Here is a 24849-nt window from a genome sequence, read left to right as displayed (position 1 = left end):
GATTGTAATTAACCTGCAGCAATATAGTGGTCCAGGGCATAGCCATAGTATTCCAAATACCATAACTGCTTTAGCGTTGTTACTCTCACTGCATCTTCTTCTTCTTTCAGCTGCTCCCGTTAAGGGTTGCCACAGCAGATCATCTTTTTCCATATTAATCTCACTGCACCACTCGGAGTATTTATATCACTGTATCTGAGTGGGGAAGCACAGCAGCAGCTGATCGGAAAGAGAATTATCGGTATACAGCATTAAGCAGACGCTGCCTCAGCCACGGCAAAACGCTTCAAAAACTTTCCTGTATCAAGTCGCGGTTCAGAAAAAGTTTCATCCCAAGAACTATAAACGCACTCAATCAGTCCATCAAGCGCTCCTTGTAGAACTGTTTGGACTTATAAGTACAATTACCTCACTGTAAACTTACACTACAGTTATAATATTGCACAACCTGAGCCACTTTATAAAGCACGTATTTACATATGATGACGATATCATTTTTAAGATAAAATGCAGCAAAATATGTTGATTATATTATACAGATAAAACTTTAACTTCATTTAAATAATCTGTATTGTTAATAATTAAACATGTGAGGACACGGTGCCGCAGCGCTAGCTAGTTCATGGATTGTTCCTGCATTGCGTTGTATTCTTGCGCTGACCCGACACTGGAAGGATAGATGGATAGTATAATTAAACATGTACTACGAAGATATTTCAATGTTCCTTAAAAGTTTTGAAGAATCTGCATTCTAAGCTTACAGATGGCTTCACGTCTATTACATAGCTGATTGTGTGGTGATTGGGTATTTGGAGAAGGACAGGAATTAGGGCTTAGTACGTTTGACAGTACTTCTGTAATAAATTATTTCATCGAAGGTCGCGCATGGCGCAGCAAGCCTCTTGCGTGAGACATGAACAAGCACTGCGCCACCGTGTTCCCATGTTTAATAACATGCTTTCATTACTATCATCATGATAAAGATATCACGTATACATCTCAGTATTTTAATTATTCAGAGAGCTGTAATATCACGAATGTAATGGATTATGTGTCCTGTCGGAGAAAGAGAAAGCCCGTTTAAGAAGCCGGTAGTGATTCACACACAGAGCACAAAGAAGATCAAATACAGAACAAAGCATTTAACGTGCTACTTTAGTTACGATGGGATTTGAGAAACTAGTAAATTAAACGATTTTAAGATGAACTTTACAATGTTCTACTTTAATGGCAAAATAAACTACGTGATTAAAGTGTAAATTTCGAGATTAAAGTTGACATTTCGTGCTTTTTTCCCACTGTGTGCCTATTTTTTTTGTCTGTACCCTAATAAGCTTTCATATGACACTCAGACGGTGGGCTACGACTCGCCTTTTCACGGTGACTTTGATATGTGACTTCTTTTTTTTATTTCGGGCACTGTGAGACTTTGTGAACTTGAGCTTTCGAGTTTCTCTGACACTATGTCACTTGATCAACTTCCTTTTGTTGTTTAGATCACTGTTTAAACCAACAAATAGTACGTTTTTCCTTTGCCTCCATTTGATATTCACTGAAATTCTAATATTTTCCCGTGCTTTTCCCATTGTCTTTTCACAGAAGGCTGAGCTTAAGGGCTATTTATATTGATTTGCATATTCAAAGAGGCGTACACGTGTGTTACTTTTCACGCTGATCGGGATTTATGTAGCGGAAGAACATGAAAGTTTGCGTACGTACAGATTCCTGCATCTGGATTTTTCTGTGTGTACACACATTCCCGCTTTTGTGCTTACGCCATGTTATAGTGTGAGTTCTACGCACAGCGTTATACATGAGACTCCTGGTGTGCTGCTGTCACATTACTGTTTTCTCAAAGCAGAGAAATCAAAATTGTTTTAACTCATCGGCCTACCATACCTTAATTTACCAATACAGGGTCTCAGAGAGCCAGAGCCTATTGCAGCAGTGACAGGTGACAGTGAGGTAGCCTCTCTAAATGAATGTCTTTGACTTTTGAGTGAAAACAAAAGCCCAAGAGGGAGCCAACATGAACACAAGGACAGCATTTACACTTTGTACAAAAGACACACCCCAGTCGAGAAGTAAACCAGAACCCAAAAGGACCCTGAAGAAAACATTGCTAACCTTTTCACCACCACATTATCAAAATCCTATTTAAGTCATTTTCAATTTATGTTTCATTGTGTAGGAAAATCAAGACAAACTACTTCATTGTATCACTAGCCTTTGCTGACCTACTGGTGTCTACTCTGGTGATGCCTTTTGGAGCAATTGAGCTGGTCCACCAGAACTGGATCTACGGCGAGACCTTCTGTCTGGTGCGAACATCGCTGGATGTGCTACTGACCACAGCCTCCATTTTGCATCTTTGCTGCATTTCTCTTGACAGGTAAGTGTAAAGGGTGCTGTAGATGGCTCTGCTAATTTTAAAGCCAAGCATCAGACCTGCTCACTACTGATGTTTGATGTGGCTGAATGTGTGATACAGTAATGTGATAATTTATCTTTTCAGATACTGTAGATCATTTAGTCCCTATTATATGTAAATAATAATTATTTTGCTGAACTGGTGTCTATAATGGGGTTTGCCAGATGGGATTCTGCCTCCCAGTGTACCCACTGTGTGTGCTTCCCAGTTTCCAAATCCAACCTGGGTGTCACTCAGTGGCTGTTAGGATGGCATCCCTGATGTATCCACTGTAATGTCCATCCACATCGGGGTCCTGGCACAGAAAGGAGATATTGTCACTCCCTCCCTGACCTTCCATATATATATATATATATATATATATATATATATATATATATATATATATACTGTATATATATATATATATATTTACACAGCATATATACTATACTATATATATATAGTGAGAATTTTAATTCTTTTGAGACCCTCACCAATTGAGCGACACGCCAAAGCATGACTGTTACGTCTCTGGAAGGCTGCTTGTCCATTGGCGAGGCAACTGCAAGTTCACTGCTTCCTCACACAAAGCTGATCGTGTTCAGCCCTGACGGGAGAGCGACCCCGGAGTGGGGGGAAAAGCGCGTGACCGTGATATCTCTGCCAGTCAGCAGCTATCCTCTAGAACACACACAGCTCTGATCTCTCTATCAAAAATGTCAAATGTTATTCCTTAACAATCTGTAGATGATAATGTCTGTTGAACAAACAGGTTTTGGTAGCTAAGGGGAGGCAAGGTATGCTGCAACATGTAGCGAGAGGTAATAATAATTCATTACATTTATATAGCGCTTTTCTCAGTACTCAGTACTCAGTAAAGGTAGAGTGACTCGAACGGAGGCTGGCACGTGAATGAGGAGTGCATTGCTCCCCTCCCCTCAGTCCGCTGCATCTCTTTCGGATTCACGCAAATAAATCAGTACCACAAGCGAACTATGATGCTTAGCGAGATGAGAGAAGTCACAAAATCAACCGGAATGTTCAAGCAAAATATAGAAAGAAATACTATCTAAATCCATTAAGTAGTTCTCTCATGAAAAGTGGATATACAGACTGACAGACAGACGTTGGATTTTATATATACAGAATATATAGATATATACTATATATATATATTGTGGACACTAGGGGCGCTGTTGCCCCAACAGACAGTAGTTCAGGACACACGTGTAAAAGCACCACAATCACCACAATTCTCAATATAAATAATCAATAATAGTATAATAATCCTCCACTCCCAGCAGCTTCGTCACCTAACCTCCCAACTCCAGCTCAGCTTGCTGGGTCTCTACCAGTCCTTTATATATTCCTGGACCCGGAAGTGCTCCTTCTCTTCTTCCGGGTCAAATGCCACATCATCAGTCCTCAAGTAGCCCGGAAGTACTGTGGGCTTCCGTCCTCCTGACTCCAAAGTTCTTCTGGGTTGAAGGAAAAGTAGGAGTCCCCAGGTCCTTTATGAGCTCCCCCTGGCAGCACCCATGGCACCCAACAGGTCTGAGAAAATGGACTCCATGTCCCAGGATGCCCTGAGGGAATCCGGGGCACAGTTACCGTCCAGGGAGGCAGTGTCCTGGAACAGCAGCCTTCCTCCACTCTTCCAGTTCGGGATGTCCCGGCTGGATTGAGCTGCTGGCCATCTCTCATATATATAAATATAGTACAGTACAGGTTTATTTATTTATTTATTTATTTATTTATTTATTTATTTATGCAGTAACACTTTAAAGAAATGTTTCAGTGGCTTGACCCCTGTCTGCAATAGAGGAATATATGGCTCTTTGCATTAAGGATTTGAAAGCCTGGTAACAGTTTGGAATTCAGTTGCTTGAGGACCTTTTTAATTACAATGTTACCATCACCTCCCACATAATCTCAGTCATTCTAGCCAAGAGTTTAGCAGTGATGGGTAAGACAGCAGAGTAGCAGAGTCCAACATATTATAATGACATCTATTCGGTTATATGCTGTGATATCTTGCATCTTGGCCAAAAGTTAAAGGTCTTAAGAAACAGAAAAAGCCATAATTTAAATAATAATTTAAACAAATATAAATGAATCAATGCTACAAAGACAGCTCCAACAGGAGTGACCCCTTTCAACCAAGCAAGCTGTCTAAGGAATTTACCAGGAAATTTTCAGTTCATATCCCTGGGTCTAGAGTACCAGAAAAGTCACCCAGGCCCTTTCCTGGATCAAAAACTAGTCTAATTTCCAGGAAATATTTTGGTTGCCATATTTCTGAAAGCCTTCTTTGTAGCATTCCTAAGAGACTTGGGTGATGACAAATGAAAGTCTTACTTGATTGTTTAGCAGAATGTTGTTTTCTGAGGTTAGATTTTTCTTGGAAATTGGATTGATTTTGAAATAAGGTCACTCCTCTCTATCCAAACCAAGGCAAAAAGTCGTTAAGTCCACCACTGACTTATATGCAGTCATGTGCCCCCTGTACAGTGACTATTTACCACCAATAAAGGGAATAAAACACTTATCTGAAGCCAAGGTGAGTGGGGCACCAATAAATTCAGTAATGTACATCTTTTGCTACTTTTGCATTTTCATTTCTGATTCAATACTTATGTATTGGAAGTGTTTTTTAAATTGAAGTCCATTGCGTACAATAATAATCCACCTTAAACAATGATGTGTGTCTGTCTGCCTGCCTGTCTGTGTCTGGTTGTCACTCCAAAAGATGGCACATCACAAATATTTTTAGTAATAAAATGCTTTGCATTTCTCATTCCAACAGATGGCACATCGCAGACATTGACACTACCTTTACAAATCCAATTCCAAATGGCATATAACAGAGACATATGGTGCACTGCAAACATTGATGCTGAGATCTATATTGATTACATGGATTTCAACCTGTCTTAGATGGGTAGAGCAGCAAGTTAGTTAAGCAGATAGAAATACAAAACTCAACTGATGCTGCATGTCCATGTTGCTTCTGTTCAATTAAAAAATCTAGAAATGTTGGTTGTAGACCTTTCGCCTACCTTTTGAGATTTCCACCCCTTTACTTAGAATGAGATATTCATTTGTGAAGTCTGTCAATCCAGGGATCTCCGGAAATACCCTCGTACATGTAAATGAGTGATTTTTAGTAAAGTCTGACTATGGCTAACCTAGGAATTTAAAACAATAGCTCTTCAGACATCCAGACTATTTTAGAAATTAGAAGCCCTGGGAGTTACAGATTTGCCTTCATTTTACAGGGTTTGCACTGACCTCTTCCCTTGGCCTCATCTTTCATGGGCCACTACCTTCTATTAAGAATGTAAGATATTTGGCCGACCAGTGTAGACCATGCAGTCCACCAAGCTTGGCACGTTAGATAATATTTGTAGCTAAACTGTCCCAATATCTCATCCAGATACTTTCTAAAGGTTGTCAAGGTTTTGGCTTCAACTACGTGTCTCTTTAGTTTGTTCCCAATTCCCACAACTCTTTGTATAAAGAAGTGCTTCTGGCTTCTGACCTAAATGCACTTCCCTTTAATTTCCACTGGTGTCATCAACTATGTGATTCACTCTTAAGTTGTAAGAATTATGCTGGATCTACTTTATCAGTCCCTTTGATTGTTGTCAGTTGTGAATCCATAATAAAAGTCCACCTCCAATTGCTTTAACGTTTTTGTAATTGACTCATGTAAGAGAGAGACATCCATGATCAGTCCCTCTGAACTGCAGATGTAAAATGACTGTGTCCCTTCTTGATTCAGGGTGGGATTGCTTTTATATCTGGAACCCTGAAGATGCCATTTAAGTACTCATGTAAGACAACATCAAAGACAAAAAGGTTAAGAGATTTTTTTAGATTTTTTGTTTCATTTTGGCGTTAGTGGTTAGTATTTTAGTATTTAAAGGTAACTGCAGCAGAGACATTACTCAGTAGTGTTCTAGTAAAATGAGGTAATAACCTGTTTAGCTCTTACACTAGGTATCAACAATGTTCATTTCTTTTCTTAACAAACTTCTTTTTAAGCTTTTTTAACAATATTTAACCCAAAAAGCTTTTCTTACTTTTGTATAGCTGTCTTGACATAACTTTGGGCAGATTTGAACTGAAGTCAGCCTGGCCCAGAAGCCTTGCAATAATGAGAAGATTCCACTCAGAAGCACATGCATACTCCTTCACACTGGCCCAATATATATATATATATATATATATATATATATATATATATATATATATATATATATATATATATATATATATATATATAAAATATATATACATACATATATATATCCATCCATTATCCAGCCCACTATATCCTAACTACAGGGTCACAGGGGTCTGCTGGAGCCAATCCCAGCCAACACAGGGTGCAAGGCAGGAAACAAACCCCAGGCAGGGCACACACACTCACACACCTTGCACACACCAGGGCCAATGTGCCGTCACTAATCCAGCTAATCTGCATGTTTTTGGAGTGTGGGAGGAAACCAGAGCACCCGGAGGAAACCCACACAGACACGGTGAGAACATGCAGACTCCACGCCGGGAAGACCCAGGGAGCAATCCCGGGTCTGCTAACTGCGAGGCAGCAGCGCCACCACTGCGCCGGCCCATATATATATATATATATATATATATATATATATATATATATATATGGTTGAAATAGTTTACTGTCAAATAAATGCAAAGAGTACACGACACGTGTTTCACCCTCATTCTGGGCTCATCAGGTGTACACACTTCACTGCACTCCCTCTCGGGAATCGGACGTCAACGCCAGAGGCGATGCCCCTAACGTTGCGCCACGGCGTGTGGTTCGTTTATTTGACAGCATGTAGAATGGGGTAATTACATTCACGGCATTCGTAGTCTGTGTCACAATCTGATTGTATGGGTGGTTACCTACCAGGTAACGCTTGTGGTTGACACCTGATGAGCCCAGAATGAGGGCGAAACACGTGTTGTGTACTCTTTGCATTTATTTGACAGTAAACTATTTCAACCATTCTATGATCTGCTCCTCACAAACTGAGGGCACCGTGGCGGATGTTAGCAGATTGCTGACCAACCACAAGCGTTACCTGGTAGGTAACCACCCATACAATCAGATTGTGACACAGACTACGAATGCCGTGAATATATATATATATATATATATATATATATACTGCGGTGGGTTGGCACCCTGCCCGGGATTGGTTCCTGCCTTGTGCCCTGTGTTGGCTGGGATTGGCTCCAGCAGACCCCCGTGACCCTGTGTTTGGATTCAGCGGGTTGGAAAATGGATGGATGGATGGATATATATATATATATATATATATATATATGTATATATGTATATATATATATACGTAATTTATTATAATCTTTGCTGTCCAGTGTGATTCTGTTTTGAGTGTGTTATAAAGCCAGTAATATAATAGACATTGAATTCCTTCAGGGGAAGGTAACTGAATACCCAGCACTTTCTTTTTTGTTTGTTGCTTCATTACTTAATGGAGTATTTAGTCATACTGTATGATCGCCTTCAGAAACATAATAGCCAAATATTTATAAAATGGAGGTGGTAGCAGAATTTATAAATTAGGACCTGAGTGTTTGGCAGTAAATGATCTATCTTGTAGAAACTACCACTCAGTGCCAAAAAAATGAGCAGCATGTAATATGGGATATACAAATGCCCACCTCAAAAGAGCTTCATACTTCAGGCGTGACAAATTCACACCTACTAAAAACACGCCGTCTTTTCATTTATTGGACGCTGTGGCAGTGCATACCAAAGAAAAATATGCAGTATGTCAAACCTAATTTTAAACTAATTTCTTATCACCATATTGTCTCTTCAGTTAGCAGCAAAACTTCTAATAGATTTGTGCTACTGAGTGAACCTCATTTTTAGGTACAGCATGGAGATTTCTTAATTCTATTCACAATGTGCAAATCGGAATAACTGATTTCAAACGTTTATACTTAAGGCATTCTTTATGTAACGTGAAATATCCAAAGCACACATTTTTCTCACAGATGCCTGAAAAGGTATGAGAAAATAATACTATTCTACATTTTTGAGGGACCTATTGCTTTAATCAAGTAGTAACATAACTGGAAAATGTTACCTGCCTGGAAATGATAAAATGAAATCTTCAGAACATGATAAAATTGTAAAATATACATAACAAATGATAAATAAAAGTTGAAATGTACAATATCAAGTCCAAATGATGCAGTCACTAGTAATGTGCTTCTGACGGCAGCAGAATTCTTGTAGTTAAATAGTGAATTGCGATTTTGAGGACACCTATGAGGAAATAAGATAAAGTAATTAGGTGCATTGGCGATCCTAAATTGTCCCTAGTGTGTGCTTGGTGTGTGGGTGTGTGTGCCCTGTGGTGGGCTGGCGCCCTGCCCTGCCTTGCACCCTGTGCTGGCTGGGATTGGCTCCAGCGGACCCCAGTGACCCTGTGTTAGGTTGGAGAATGACTGACTGGCTAATTCATGATGAAAGCCAGATCACTCTTCTTCCACAAAGGCTCATCTGAATGCTGAACTGCTAAACTACTGGGGTATGCAGTGTGGAATTTGACCCCAGGACTCAGAATGTCCCCAAAACACACATGGTTAATTTTCTGCACAACATAATGCAACCACAAATCTCCTCAATACCTCAGTCCTTATCTTTTTGTCTCTCTTTTCTTTACTTTTCTTCACCGCCTCCACTCCTCTCCTACGAGCTCTGTCCTCTTCCACCTTCTAGTGAAGTGAAGCAGCCCCTTTTATAATGCCCCGGATGTGCTCCAGGTGCTTCACCATGATCTTTCGGCAGCACTTCCTGGTATGGTGGAAGTGCTGCAGTCCAGGGCTCCATAATCCTCCAGGCACCCCCTGGTGGTGTGCCATGGTCCCAGCAGGGTTGAGCTTCTAAGCTCTGATCCTGTGGCCCCAATGCAGACCAGGGCAGCTGCCCTCTCGTGGTCCAGAAGAGGTATTGTTCCTCTTCTGGTCCTTCTAGGCATCCCGGCTGTCCACCACAGCAGTTAAAGTAGAAACGTTGAAAGTATCAGGGTTAAATATTGCAACAACTGAACTACCGTACTTACCCATGTACCATGCGCACATTTTATCCCGAAAATTAGCATTAGAAAATCAGGTGCGTGTCATACACGAGGAAATTTTTTTCTGTAATGTTTACTTCTTCTGCTTGGGCTCTCTCGCTCGCTCTCTCTCTCGTTCGCTCACGCACGCGCGCGCGCTCTCTCTCTCTCTCTCTCGCTCGTTCGCCCGTGCTCTCTCTCTTACTCTCTCTCTCTTGCTCATTCGCGTGTGCTCTCTCTCTCTCTCGCTCGTTCGCCCGTGCTCTCTCTCTTACTCTCTCTCTCTTGCTCATTCACGTGTGCTCTCTCTCTCTCTTGCTCGTTCATGCGCTCTGTCTCTCTCTCTCGCTCGTTCGTGCGCTCTCTCTCTCTCTCTCACTCGTTCGTGCGCACTGTCTCTCTTTTGCTCGTTTGTGCGCACTCTCTCTCTCCCCCTCTCTTGCTCGCTCGCACGCGAGCTCTCTCTCTCTCCCTCTCTCTCTGTCTCGCTTGCTCGTGCTCTCTGTCTCTCTTGCTCATTCACTCGCACGCGCTCTCTCCCTCTCTCGCTCGCTTGCTGTTTCATCATGCAACAAAAACAGAAGGGCATTTCGCGGAAAACGTGCCCTAAACTCTTCCTATACAATCACAACACGCGTCGTACATGGGGGAAATTTTTTTTTGTGATTTTCTTTGTAAAAATTAGGGTGCGTGTCTTACACGAGGGCGCATGGTACACGAGTAAATACGGTATTATCAATCCATACAACGTTGATGGACTGAAGGGTTTACCTTTGGTAGTCAACACTATATTCTGGGTAGATCCACCTTGTCAGCTTCTGAAGGATTATTTTCTATAGAAATACCACTCAGTTATTCATTAGCGTAATCAGCCAGCCCATTCATAGATGGGATCACCATAATAAAAATGTTCAGTTGTTTCAGTTCTGTCAAATGGGCTTTTGGAGATTATAAGATGGAAACATTAGCAAGATGAATGAAGAGAGACAACAGAGGGTAACTTTTCCAAGATCTGCTTAAGCCGATGTCATATTATGTGACTTCTAGTCATGGGGTATGCCAATCATGCCAACTGCAGTTGCTGATCTTATCACAAGGCCACATCAGTTTACATGACTGAAAATCACTGGGCATGTCAAATTACACGACTGCATGCTGGCTTTCCAGCACAGTATTACATTTCCAAAGTAGCCCCTTTTTTTCTGGTAGCCCACAGCATGTTTTGTGGTGGAAATGGTGTTGTATTATGGGTTAATACCTGTGGTGCGTTCAGTTGTGGTGTTTGTCCTTTTTTTATTTCTTCCATTCTGTCATGGCACTTAAAACGTGAGACATCAGACAGGAGAGCTTCTCTTCTGTTTGAGAGATTCAAAACACACATTTCTTATTGCTTGTCATTGCATTATATGCATTGTACTTTTGGATGAGCATTCATTGGTTGTCAGCTTTCTGTGGAAGAAATTTAACGGGCTCCCTCCACATCTCTTATCACCCCACTGCTGTATCCAGGTAAGAGCGGCATCATTAGCATCCTTAAGATCTTCATTGTTGCATATGGAGCCTCGGGATACATTCATGGAGAATGTGGTCTATTGTTTGGGTGAGCTCACCACAGGGACATTCAGCACTTGTTGTGAGGCCTCATCTAAATAGGTTGCCCCTTGTTTTGCCCACTTTTGACCTAGCTCGGTTAAGCACGACCCAGTCTATCCTAGAGAGGGATGTTCCATTGGGTAGATGCTCTTGACGTGTAGGAAGGGCTTCATTGGGAGGGCTACGGTCAGTCTCTCGCCACCTCTCGAGCCTATGTGTTGTGGGCTGCTTTTTGGATTGAGGGGTTCCACTGTGGCGAAGCTCCAAATAGAAGGTAGTCAGCAATTTACCTCCTGGTGAAGGTGAAGTGGCTGTCAGGAGTCCATCAATTGCTTGAACCTTTCTACTCTTGAACTAGTATCTCGTCGTATATGGGAAGGTGCGATTTTGGCCAGCCTGTATAAAGCAGGAAGGCACGTTGTTCGCAATGTGCCGATGAGGATTCGGCATGCACTATTTAACATAGTATATAATTTAGTATGGCAGTAAACACAGGCAGCAGAAAGCATCAATCATTATTCTTTAAGTATTATCTTACAAGAGGCAACACAGGATATCTTATTAGTGTTACAAAGGAAATAAGAATCCTCTGAGCTATATTTATACAATTCACAGATTAGAGCACAATTCCAAGGAATTCATTACATAATCAGAAAACTTTTAACATGATTGGTTACACCCAGTTACTAACGGGACATGACCAACATTGATACCTTAAATGACCACAATTAGCCCTGTCCACTAGGTTGACTGATAGTCCTGTCAGTTTTAGGAGTACATGACTTTTTAAATGTGACTCTGAGATCTTGCTCCTTTTCCTTATTCCCATGGTTTGTTAAACAATGGTCTAATATTTTTTATAATCCAGCTGGGTACCTCAACAGGAAACTTAGCCTAAGCATAACAACAGAACAATGATTATACCTTAAAATATGACATTTCTCTTAAGCTTTATATATTTTTTTGCTGTGAAGTCAGTAAAAATGCCTATAATAGTGAATAATAAAATACTGTAACAGCTTCAGCCTTTAAGTATAATCTCAGAAGATAAAAAATATGAAACTCGAGCACAAAACCATCAGATAATAAAATTGAGCTCCTTTTAACAGTTACCTGCATCACCAACTAAGTGCAATTCAAACCACTGTGCAAATTGAAGTCTTTCAATTTTGGGCTGCATCAGGAGTGGGCAGGAGGAGGAGTATAGGAACCTAATTAAGGACTTTGTTAAATGGTGCAACTCAAACCACCTACACCTGAACACCAGCAAAACCAAGGAGCTGGTGGTGGATTTTAGGAGGACCAGGCCCCTCATGGACCCCGTGATCATCAGAGGTGACTGTGTGCAGAGGGTACAGACCTATAAATACCTGGGAGTGCAGCTGGATGATAAATTAGACTGGACTGCCAATACTGATTCTCTGTGTAAGAAAGGACAGAGCCGACTACACTTCCTTAGAAGGCTGGCATCTTTAAATATCTACAATAAGATGCTGCAGATGTTCTATCAGACGGTTGTGTTCTTCTACGCGGTGGTGTGCTGGGGAAGCAGCATAAAGAAGAGGGACGCCTCACGCCTGAACAAACTGGTGAGGAAGGCAGGCTCTATTGTAGGCACGGAGCTGGACAGTTTGACATCCGTGGCAGAGCGATGGGCACTGAGCCGGCTCCTATCAATCATGGAGAATCCACTGCATCCACCAAACAGTGTCATCTCCAGACAGAGGAGCAGCTTCAGCGACAGACTGCTGTCACTGTCCTGCTCCACTGATAGACTGAGGAGATCGTTCCTCCCCCACACTATGCGACTCTTCAATTCCACCCGGGGGGGTAAACGTTAACATTATTCAAAGTTATTGTCTGTCTGTATACCTGCATTTTTATTACTCTTTAATTTAATATTGTTCTTTATCAGTATGCTGCTGCTGGAGTATATGAATTTCCCCTTGGGATTAATAAAGTATCTATCTATCTATCTATCTATCTATCTATCTATCTATCTATCTATCTATCTATCTATCTATCTATCTATCTATCTATCTATCTATCTATCTATCTATCTATCTATCTATCTATCTATCTATCTATCTATCTACAGTGCATCCGGAAAGTATTCGCAGCGCATCACTTTTTCCACATTTTGTTATGTTACAGCCTTATTCCAAAATGGATTAAATTCATTTTTTTCCTCAGAATTCTACACACAACACCCCATAATGACAATGTGAAAAAAGTTTACTTGAGGTTTTTGCAAATTTATTAAAAATAAAAAAAAATGAGAAAGCACATGTACATAAGTAGTCACAGCCTTTGCCATGAAGCTCAAAATTGAGCTCAGATGCATCCTGTTTCCCCTGATCATCCTTGAGATGTTTCTGCAGCTTAGTTGGAGTCCACCTGTGGTAAATTCAGTTGATTGGACATGATTTGGAAAGGCACACTCCTGTCTATATAAGGTCCCACAGTTGACAGTTCATGTCAGAGCACAAACCAAGCATGAAGTCAAAGGAATTGTCTGTAGACCTCCAAGACAGGATTGTCTCGAGGCACAAATCTGGGGAAGATTACAGAAAAATTTCTGCTGCTTTGAAGGTCCCAATGAGCACAGTGGCCTCCATCATCCGTAAGTGGAAGAAGTTCAAAACCACCAGGACTCTTCCTAGAGTTGGCCGGCCATCTAAACTGAGCGATCGGGGGAGAAGGGCCTTAGTCAGGGAGGTGACCAAGAACCCGATGGTCACTCTGTCAGAGGTCCTCTGTGGAGAGAGGAGAACCTTTCAGAAGGACAACCATCTCTGCAACAATCCACCAATCAGGCCTGTATGGTAGAGTGACCAGACGGAAGCCACTCCTTAGTAAAAGGCACATGGCAGCCCGCCTGGAGTTTGCCAAAAAGGCACCTGAAGGACTCTCAGACCATGAGAAAGAAAATTCTCTGGTCTGATGAGACAAAGATTGAACTCTTTGGAGTGAATGCCAGGCGTCACGTTTGGAGGAAACCAGGCACCGCTCATCACCAGGCCAATACCATCCCTACAGTGAAGCATAGTGGTGGCAGCATCATACTGTGGGGATGTTTTTCAGCGACAGGGACTGGGAGACTAGTCAGGATAAAGGAAAAGATGACTGCAGCAATGTACAGAGACATCCTGGATGAAAACCTGCTCCAGAGCGCTCTTGACCTCAAGATATAATTTAAGAATTTAATTCATTTTGGAATAAGGCTGTAACATAACAAAATGTTGAAAAAGTGATGCGCTGTGAATACTTTCCGGATGCACTCTATCTATCTATCTATCTATCTATCTATCTATCTATCTATCTATCTATCTATCTATCTATCTATCTATCTATCTATCTATCTATCTATCTATCTATCTATCTATCTATCTATCTATCTATCTATCTATCTATCTATCTATCTGTTAATCTGATTCATGCACACGTAGCTCGACCCTACAACAAACACATTTACAGACTAGTTGGACTGAGTTGCTGGGTATGTCAGACTACGTGACTGTGAGACACCACGACCGATCCCCCGACTCTGTAAGATTATGTAGATGAAGGCTACAACTGAAAATTGCTAGAAAGGTCATCTAATGTGACATTACCTTAAAGCTCCACAATGAGAAGTAGTTAGTAGAATATCATCCTTCTGACGTCAGCTATGCTAATGTGTTATGATCTGTTCATGGGGACAACCCAAAGAAGAATAAGTGCGCTTTAGAATTTTCACCCACTTCAGGCAGTATACTTTAGAAATGAAAAGCATAGGAAATGCTGCATCACCTGACTTAAATTTAGATGGTCTAGCCTACGTAACTCCTGAGGACAACTCATACCTTTAACTGAGGAAACGTAGGGAAAAATACAGTCAGACCTTCTCACAGATCGATTTTGATGAGACTAAACTCTAAAATGTAATAGTTTAAACTGATTCTGTCAGTTCAATCAGGCCACGTGGGACAAATTAGAACAAACTAGGCCAGCAGATTAACTGTCACAGGGGAAATTAGGCATTGAATTTGTAACAACTGACACGTTTTATATATGTATTTTGGGTTGTTTTTTATCCTTGTGCAATCTATTCATGAGATCATTTGATCATTTTGTAGCTACTTTAAAAAGTTTTTTTTATTCGATGTACTTTTCTTTGCTTATGCAACGCTGGTAGATGTGTTACATGGCTGTAATTGTCATGTCAATTATGTTATGGGATGTGACACAATCAAAATGGTGGAGGTTACATTGCACTTTATTCCTCAGTTGATAGCACCCCCTGAACTTGACCTCTAGTGTAATTCCAAGTAGGCCTAGCGTCAGGTTTCGTTTCTCACTTTTTGTTTCCCTTCTTCCCTTCAACTTCTGATTCTCGTTTTGCCCTTGTGTGTTGGTTGCCTTTTCATTTGTCTTTTTCTAGCTATGACCAGGCTTTTCATCCAAATTGGGTCTTTTGCTTCATGTAATCAACTACTAGTCATATTTTTTCTCACAATAATAATTTGACACCAGTGTGTCACAACAGAATGCATTGATTGCAATTTACTATTTACTATTTTACGATTAATTTTCTGAGCCTGCAAATTCTGGTTGTGCTTTACAAGTATTGTGATTTGGGCAGCTGACAGAACAAACAGGGATTGCATGCCAAAAACACTTTAAAAACCACAAACATTAAGTTAAAAATGCTTAGTCTGTGGTCTCAGATGTTTTTTTCTGATTCCTAATGCAAAAAATATTAGAAAGAAAAAATGCCTTATCGTAAGTAGGGATAATGCAATGATGTTTATGAGATCATTTGATCATTTTGTAGCTACTTTAAAAAGTTTTATTTATTCAATGTACTTTTCTTTGCTTATGCAATGCTGGTAGATGTGTTACATGGCTGTAATCATCATGTCAATTATGTTATGGGATGTGTTTAAATCACAGGCGGCTGCTGCCTCGCAGTAAGGAGACCTGGGTTCACTTCCCGGGTCCTCCCTGCATGGAGTTTGCATGTTCTGCCCGTGGGTTTCCTCCGGGTGCTCCAGTTTCCTCCCACGGTCCAAAGACATGCAGGTTAGGTGCATTGATGATCCTAAATTGTCCCTAGTGTGTGCTTGGTGTGTGGGTGTGTGTACCCTGCGATGGGCTGGTACCCTGCCCGGGGTTTGTTTCCTGCCTTGCGCCCTGTGTTTGCTGGGATTGGCTCCAGCAGACCCCCGTGACCCTGTAGTTAGGATATAACGGGTTGGATAATGGATGGATGTTTAAATCACATCCAAATACATAATTAGAAATGGATATCATCACTACAAACAACAGGGCTGTGAACACACAAAACACTGATAACCCCAGAGAAAAAAAATCCAAAATGGCACAACTGTTAAATTAATAGAATACAATAAAAGTTTTAAAAGTGCCACTGAAATGGACTATAACAAATCTCATGATGTAGAAATCACAAATAAAACAAACATCATAACAGCTACCCTGACCACAGAAGAAACTCATCCCAGATGGCACCTGTAACTGCTTCCATAGCTTGAGAGCTTTTTGAGAGAGTGAGAGATTTGAATCTGTAGATTACATGGACAGATCAGATTTCAATCGTAACCAGGAAGACTAATTTTTTTTAATATCAGGATGTATAGTCAGAATCGGGAGTCAAAGAGCAGAGTGGTAAGCCATAAGCCAAATACAGGACACATAACCAGAGCAAGATATAATCGTAATCAGAGGACAGAAATAGTAGTCATAACCAGACACTCGAACACTAGCAATAAGAAGGACCCTACAGGTTATTTGTTCCTGAATTCAAATATTGGATAACCAAGATGTGTAAGACGGTGACCTTTATGTCATTGCAGTAATAACATCACACATCTGACACTTCTGGTTGACAAGACTAGCAATGGCATAGCCAGTGGGAAATGGCAGCACCCATAAAAAATAGTGGTGCAGAACATGAATCATATTTAACACTAATAAAAGCATGAAAACAAAAAATACATGTTACCAATTGATTCTTTGAACTTCAAAACCCCAGGAAATACACAATGTGACACTATGTACGGAGACAAACAAAAGTTGTGACACCTCCATGGTGAACTCTGTTTAATTGCGGAAGAAAAAGAAAATGATAAACAAGAAAGAAACTCAAAGTTCAATGGCCACAGCCAGATGATACAAGTCCTCAAGCATGCTGTTTTCACAAAGCACGAGATCTGCCTCTTGTTCTCTGTAGTTCAAAAATGAACCCCTTCTTCCAGTGGCAGGTGGGTTTGTATATCATAGTGGCTGGAAGAGGCAGGGCTTCCAAGGAAATGGAGGAGGTAACCTCACTGCAATTTTGAGCGTTCCTCGGAACTGCAGAGGAAAGTGGGGAAGGCATTAGTAACCATGCCCCCTCTTGGCATGGAGTGGTACTGTTTACCTTAGTAGAGGCATGAAGGTGTCCCTTGTCTGACAATGTAAATCAGGGGGTGAGGGTGAGCCACGTCAGCCCTGGAAGGTGGCAGTGACTGCCGATTTTTTTTTTTATTTCAACCCTGTTGCTTTAATAAAAAGCAATTCTTGACAAAAGCAGATCTTATTTAATTTCATGACTTGTTAGTGTTTTAACTCTGCGATGTCAGGTCATTCGTATATCATAGATTTTTTGATTTCTAAGGATATCATCCACATGATTTGAAGCCTCAAATGGATGAGTTATTTTTTGTCCTTCGTTTTTTTCTCTTTTCATGAGCACATGATGAATACACAGAGGTGTAAATGAAAGCAAGCCAGATGGAGAACTTCTGGTTAAGTGTCATTTGCATCTTATTGCTTGTAAGGAGCAAACAGTGAAATGAGCTATTTAGGACTAAAATAAGCAATTGAACATTCAGAATCTTAACAAGTGAGACAACTAAAATGAAGCAGAAAAATGTCACTTGAGCAACAAGTGTTTGATCAGCATTAATAATAATAATAATAATAATAATAATAATAATAATAATAATAATAATAGATTTTTTTTATGTAGCGCTTTTCCTATGTTCTCATTAATTAATTTACTTGAAACAAAAACCTGCTGGCAATGGGGCCGTCCAGGGCTGATGTTACTCACCACAGATTTTTAAAGGCCAAGTAACAGTTGAACACAAATTAAGCCTGATCATAACAGCTTCATAGTAAATCCACCATGTAATAAAATTATTCAAAATGCCATAGAATTGTGTGAAACAACTTGCATAATACAGAAATAAAAAAACAAAACAAAATCACCACAACAGGGTGTTGGAAACTATCTCAGTGTCTTTGGAAGCAAGGCAGAAACAAGCCCTGGAGAAGGCACCTACCCATACTGAGCCATTTGAGACTGGCCAGTCACATAAACTGGACATCTAAGGAGTGTGGGAGGATGGAGAGAATGTGTAAACTCCAGACAGATGGTGACCAGGCTAGAATATCATCAGTCTTCTGGTGCAGTGAAACAGCAGCACTGACCAATTTCAATCTTTAAAAAAGATTAAAAAAAAATAGAATAACTTGGTTATTGTTATATGCTCTTTTCAACAAACAACACTGTACCTAACCCAGCCAAAGGGAGTCCAGCAACTTGGCAGCAGAAGGGGTCTGTGTGTACGGTCACCGTTTTTCCTCCCAAGATTAATTATACACGAGCTACTAGCCCCAAAGTCTCATATGAGAAGCCCAGCTTATGTATTAAATATCATAACGTGAGACTTCTTGTAGCTGCATTGTCTTACTTCATTACCTGCTAGTTTTATATTCCAGCATGTACGCCTGCATAAACTCCTCCATTACTGCCAGAAGCATTCTCAGAAATACAGCCTGCATGGTTTCAATCAAGGTTTGTTAACATTTGGGGGAAAAGAAGCAGGCAGGGCAATTTTGAGCTAAAAATATTCAGTTTACTTGAACATTGTTAAAAGAAGAGTGTGCTTAGGGTGGTGCCGCAGGACTTGCCTCTTCACACAAGTTCCATCCTTCATAGCAAATTGGCTTAATCTGGTATAGCATTCTTCAAACAGGTCAGCACCTAGGATGACAAACCACTGTGTGTCATGATCTGTTTTATGTATTATAAATGGTAGACACTTCATAATTGTCTTCTTTTGAGTCAGAGAGTGTATTATATGGCAGTGCTTAGCACTGCTGTGTTGCAGCTCCATGGACACCTGGGTTCAGTTTCTGAATTGTTAACTGCTTGTGTGGCATTTATTTCAGGCCAAAGGCAGAAACCATGTCTGATATGATTCAATTTCTTTATTCTGGGAAGCACATGAGAGTAGTTATTTTACCGTGACTTATGCTTGTCGCCAAATGTTAGATCACAAATTACTTTATGTCTGTGTTACTTCTTCATGAGAGGTGCTATATAAGCCTATTAGATTAGCCTATTAGATTGCTTTTGTATTGGTTGACAAAAATGGCAAAAAATAATAATTAGCCTAGGGGTGTTCAAAGTCAGTTCTGGAAGGCTCCAGGTTTTTGTTCTAATCCAGTTGCTTAATTAGAAGCCAACCCCTCCAATAACAGGTCTTATTTAATTTCATGGCTGGTTAGTGTTTTATCTCTTCAATGTTAGGCCATTCTTATATTGTAGATATTCTCCCTTCTAGGAGAGAGAGAGGATGGGAATGTGCACTGATACAGTGCATTGCCAACACTACTAACCACCTCAGGATCCCAAATTAGGACCTGAGTGCAGTCGTGCAATGGGTAACACCTCAGCACCACACTAGTTTGAATGGAACGGATCAGTGTGAGTTTTGGTTTTACAGTGGCTGGAGTGCCAATCCTGCCACCAACCCCTAAATTTTCCCTTGCAAGTTGGAGGACCTGCTTGCAGGGCTGGATGCAGGTTAATGTCCCACCCAGGATGGAGCAATTGCAGGTTAAGGACCTTGCTCAAGGGCCCAATGGAGTGGAATCACTTCTGGCATTCACAGGATTTGAACCTTCCGATTGCTGGCGCAGATCCCTAGCTTCAAAGCCACCACCCCGCTCTTTCTAAGGATATCATTTATATGACGTGAAGCCCAAAACGGAAGATGTAATTCTCAGTCCTTCACTTTCTTCTTCAGCTTCCTTCCAAATATTTTATTAAACCAGACAGTCCATGATGAACACACACAAATGTAAATGGAGACAAGTTAGATGGAGAACAGATGGTTATGTTGTCATTTGCATCTTTTTGCTAATAATAATAATAATTCATTACATTAATATAGCGCTTTTCTCAGTACTCAAAGTGCTATCCACACAGGGAGGAACCGGGAAGCGAACCCACAATCTTCCACAATAAGGAACAATTAAAAACAATAAACCCAGTTGTTTAAAACTAAAATAAGCAATTTAATGTACAAACAAGACAAACTGAATGAAGCAGAGAAATGTTGCTTGAGCAATAAGTGCTTAATCAGCAATAATTGACTTCACATTAAGAAACTGGGTTGGAACAAAAACCAGCAGCCATGTTGCTTTACCACTACCTTAGCCTATTCCACTTGTGCGACACGTGTGCCCTGCATGTGTGCACCCCTGGGAACCTCAGCTGTGATAGGCTGCTCACTTCTGGGTCTATGGCTTGTGGTCATTACTTCAGCTTCATGTACTTTTCCACCACTCTGAGAGCTGCACAAAGGCACCCCTGTTGCATCACTGGAGGACCAGGATTAGGTAGGAAAGCAATCCCTAAATCCTTGGTGACTACTAATGTTATTTTAGTGAGGTAAAAAAACTTCATATTTACTTCTTTGGCTGACGCCGTTATCCAAGGCAACTTACAACATTTGAGATACAATTGGTTACATTTCTTATGGTTTTCCCATTGGGGCACAGGCAGGTCAGGTGACTTGCTCATGGTCACAATGTGTCAGTAGCAGGATTCGAACTCACAATCTCAGGGTTTGAAGTCCAAAGCCTTAACTACTACACCACATTACAACAACAACAACAACATTTATTTATATAGCACATTTTCATACAAATAATGTAGCTCAAAGTGCTTTACATGATGAAGAAAAGAGAAAAAAAGACGAAGTAACCTACTATAGTACTACCTACTATATTACTGGTACCTGAACCTATATGGGCTTATTTGGCAGAGAAACCAAACATATCGAACACTTGGTGTTAAATAAATGAAATTATACAACGTGAATGATTTTAAGGTTTGGGATAGGTGGTTTGTCTGGACAAGTAACAGAGTTTGCAGTGTTTTCTTCTTAAGCCAGCTGTGTTTCTTCGCAGTTCGCTCAGATGCTGTTATAAGTGGCAAGCTTAACAATGATGTCCTCCAACAGGGGCTGAGTGAGGTGACCTAGAGGGAAGTGCAGCCCCAGGTTGCGTGTTTGATGATCAATATGTCCAGCGATTCTCCTAGTGTGGGAAAGTGCTCTCAAATCCTCTGTTTTATATAGCGACTCGATAGATAATTCTATTAGAAAAGATGTTTTACATAGCGACGTCAAGTAGCATCATGTCAAAGTCGGATAAATGATAACTTGTCAGTGGTCATTTTACTCGTCAGTGACACTATATTGTTATCTCTAAGATTATAATCATCCTAACTTGAAAAAGGTCCTAATCTGGTATTTTATTTCTACTTGCAGGCACACAATGGTTCATTTAGTTGAGCATAAAGCTCATAAAAATCAATAACCATGGCACTATAGAAATGCTAGCTGCGTGTGGTCTTCGGAACAAAAAACAACCCGAAGACTCCCTAGCAGTTTGACTTTATTGTGAATTTGTAGAGGTGTCAGCTAACTCTTAAGAATTACCCAGGGCAGAGGACGTGGATCCTCATCTGCAGCCAGGAGAGGTTGTATCTTGTCTGAGACGGATGTGTAGTCAATTGCTGCTGTGGCACAAACTGAGCAGGACAGGCTGGAACCCGTCTCAGACAAACGTATGGTAGCTCATTGTGTGAACATACAACATGCACGTACCACAAAGCTGAGTTTGTCTACTTGGCTTGAGAAGCGATGTGCATGCAAGTGCCGAAAAAATTTAAAAGTGAAAGCATGTGCCATCCCACCAGGTGCAAGTCACACTTGTATAAGTTTCTACATCTTCTGTGGAATTCACACCAACTCCTGTGGCTGTGGTTGAGCGTGAGCAGAGCGGACAGATGTGAGGTGAATGCAAGTGCCGAAAAAATGTAAAAGTACATGCATGCGCCATCTAGTAGCTGTGGTTGAGCGTGAGCAGAGACGACTGCTCCATACATACACACTTGCACACACACACACAGGTCTTTTGTTTATATATGTCTAATTTACTTTTGAATTTGCATAACCCCATCAGTGCTTTGACGGTTCCTTATCTAAATAATCCTATAAAACTATATTAACACACCACACAAATTTAAATATTATGAATTTTCTTTCCATACAATAACCCTGCTCTCTAGCCTCCAAAGGTCATGCAAAAAGACAATTTTCCTGCTGGGATTAATAAAGTATATAAACAAAAACAATATTATTTTCACCCTAAAACTACAGTAATTTCTCTGAAACCAATCAGATTGAATGCTAGATTCTGACAGCATAATACATGCAGAATCCCCTGTTTAAAGAGAAAAAAAGATAATTTTTTAGTCAATAATGAACACAAATACAAAAAAAATCTGGAGGAAAAAAAATATTGTCATATTTTATATTCTTGTCTTTAGACTTGTATTAAACAACAACAACAACATTTCTTTATATAGCACATTGTCATACAAATAATGTAGCTCAAAGTGCTTTACATGATGAAGAAAGAGAAAAAAGACAAAGTAAGAATTAAAATAAGAGAACACTAATTAACATAGAATAAAAGTAAGGTCTGATGGCCAGGGAGGACAGAAAAAACAAAAAAAAAACTCCGGACGGCTGGAGAAAAAATAAAATCTGCAGGGGTTCCAAGCCATGAGACCGCCCAGCCACCTCTGGGCATTCTACCTAACATACAGGACCGGATTTTCCTATAGGCTAACTAGGCTTCAGCCTAGGACCTCAAGATCAAGAGGGGCCTACATTCAAATTGTTAGCAAAATTTTATTATCTCTCATGTAATTTACAAACTTAAAAATGGAAGGTGAAAGGGCCTCATAAGTGGAATAGCCTAGGGCCTCTTTTCATATAAATCCGGCCCTGCTAACATAAATGATCAGTCCTCATTGTATTCTGGGTTTTCATGGAAGGACTTGATGATGACGGTCACATGGACTTCTGGCCTTTAATCCATCAATGTGGGGACATCATGGTGCTTTGATTAGGTGGTGGTGGTGAGAAAGTGGGGTTAGTATGGATTTTGGAGCCACCATGAATAGTAATGATAATTAATTGAATATGCAGAGCATCAGGATTAAATTAAAATGAAGTTATGAGAAAGCCATGTTAAAGTAATGTGTTTTTAGCAGTTTTTTAAAGTGCTCCACCGTTTTGGCAGGCTATTCCAGATTTTAGGTACATAACAGCAGAAGGCCGCCTCACCACTTCTTTAAAGTTTTGCTCTTGGAATTCTAAGCAGACACTCACTTGAAGATCTAAGGTTACGATTTGGAATATAAGATGTCAGACATTCCGATATATAAGATGGAGCGAGATTATTTAAGGCTTTGTAAACCGTAAGCAGTATTTTAAAGTCAATTCTGAATGACACAAGTAATCAATGTAGTGACATCAAAACTGCAGAAATGTGCTCAGATTTTCTTTTCCTAGTTAGGATTCTAGCAGTTGCATCCTGCACTAGTTGCAATCAATTTATGTCTTTTTTGGGTAATCCTGAGAGGAGTGCGTTACAGTAATCTAGTCGACTGAAAACAAAAGCGTGAACTAATTTCTCAGCATCTTTCGATGATATAAGAGGTCTAACTTTTGCTATATTTCTTAAGTGAAAAAATGCTGTCCTAGTGATCTGATTAATATGCAATTTAAAATTCAGGTCACAGTCAATAGTTACCCCTAAATTCTTTACCTCCATCTTGACTTTTAATCCTAATGCATCAAGTTTATTTCTAATAACCTCGTTTTATCCATTATTGCCAATCACTAAAATTTCAGTTTTCTCTTTATTTAGCTTGAGAAAATTACTACTCATCCACTCAGAAACACAAGTAAAACATTGTGTTAGTGAAACAACAGAGTCGGGGTCATCAGGTTCTATTGATAAATACAGTTGTGTGTCATCAGCATAGCTGTGGTAGGTCACGTTATGCCCCAAGATACTCTGATCTAACGGAAGCATGCAAATCGAAAAGAGCAGCGGACCCAGGATAGAGCCTTGTGGAACACCATATAAAATATCATGTGTCTTTGAAGTATAATTACAACAAGTGTGTAAAATGATGTGCCTTTGTGCATACAGTCACTGATTTATGATGTTCGAGGCTAACTTTAAAGAGGATTGGCTGAAGTTAAATAACTGACCTCTAATGACAACTTTAATGTACTTTCAGTAGCAACTGAAACTCATTGGTATCAAGTGCTCAGCAGGAACCAACCCAGTATGGGACATCAGAAAAAAAAGTCACCCACCGCCACATTGGGAATATCCAGGGTCCTGAATCAACTTAGCATACTTGAATTTGGCAACAGGGAGAAAACTGGAGTACCTGAAGCTATTCTAACTTCAGTGCAAGTGTGCCAGTCTTGAATATGTACACTTGTCAACACAGATTTTGCATCCTGAACACATTTATGAGTATCGTATTGATTTTGGTCACAATAATCACTTTTT

General features: G+C 40.3%; 1 protein-coding gene across 3 annotated transcripts in view; it reads left to right on the top strand.

Annotated features, from left to right (window-relative positions):
* Positions 1–24849, top strand: part of htr4 (5-hydroxytryptamine receptor 4) — a 465874-nt gene that overhangs the window by 194759 nt on the left and 246266 nt on the right. For all 3 annotated transcript variants that reach the window (XM_028812904.2, XM_051933843.1, XM_051933844.1), the window contains exon 5: positions 2192–2392. In XM_028812904.2, the coding sequence (XP_028668737.2) occupies positions 2192–2392 (201 nt within the window). The remainder of the gene's footprint in view (positions 1–2191; positions 2393–24849) is intronic.

The sequence above is a fragment of the Erpetoichthys calabaricus genome, chromosome 11 (genome assembly GCF_900747795.2).
Source record: "Erpetoichthys calabaricus chromosome 11, fErpCal1.3, whole genome shotgun sequence".
NCBI lineage: Eukaryota > Metazoa > Chordata > Cladistia > Polypteriformes > Polypteridae > Erpetoichthys > Erpetoichthys calabaricus.
Note: the sequence above shows the minus strand (reverse complement) of the source record. Positions and strands in the feature narration are given on the sequence as shown.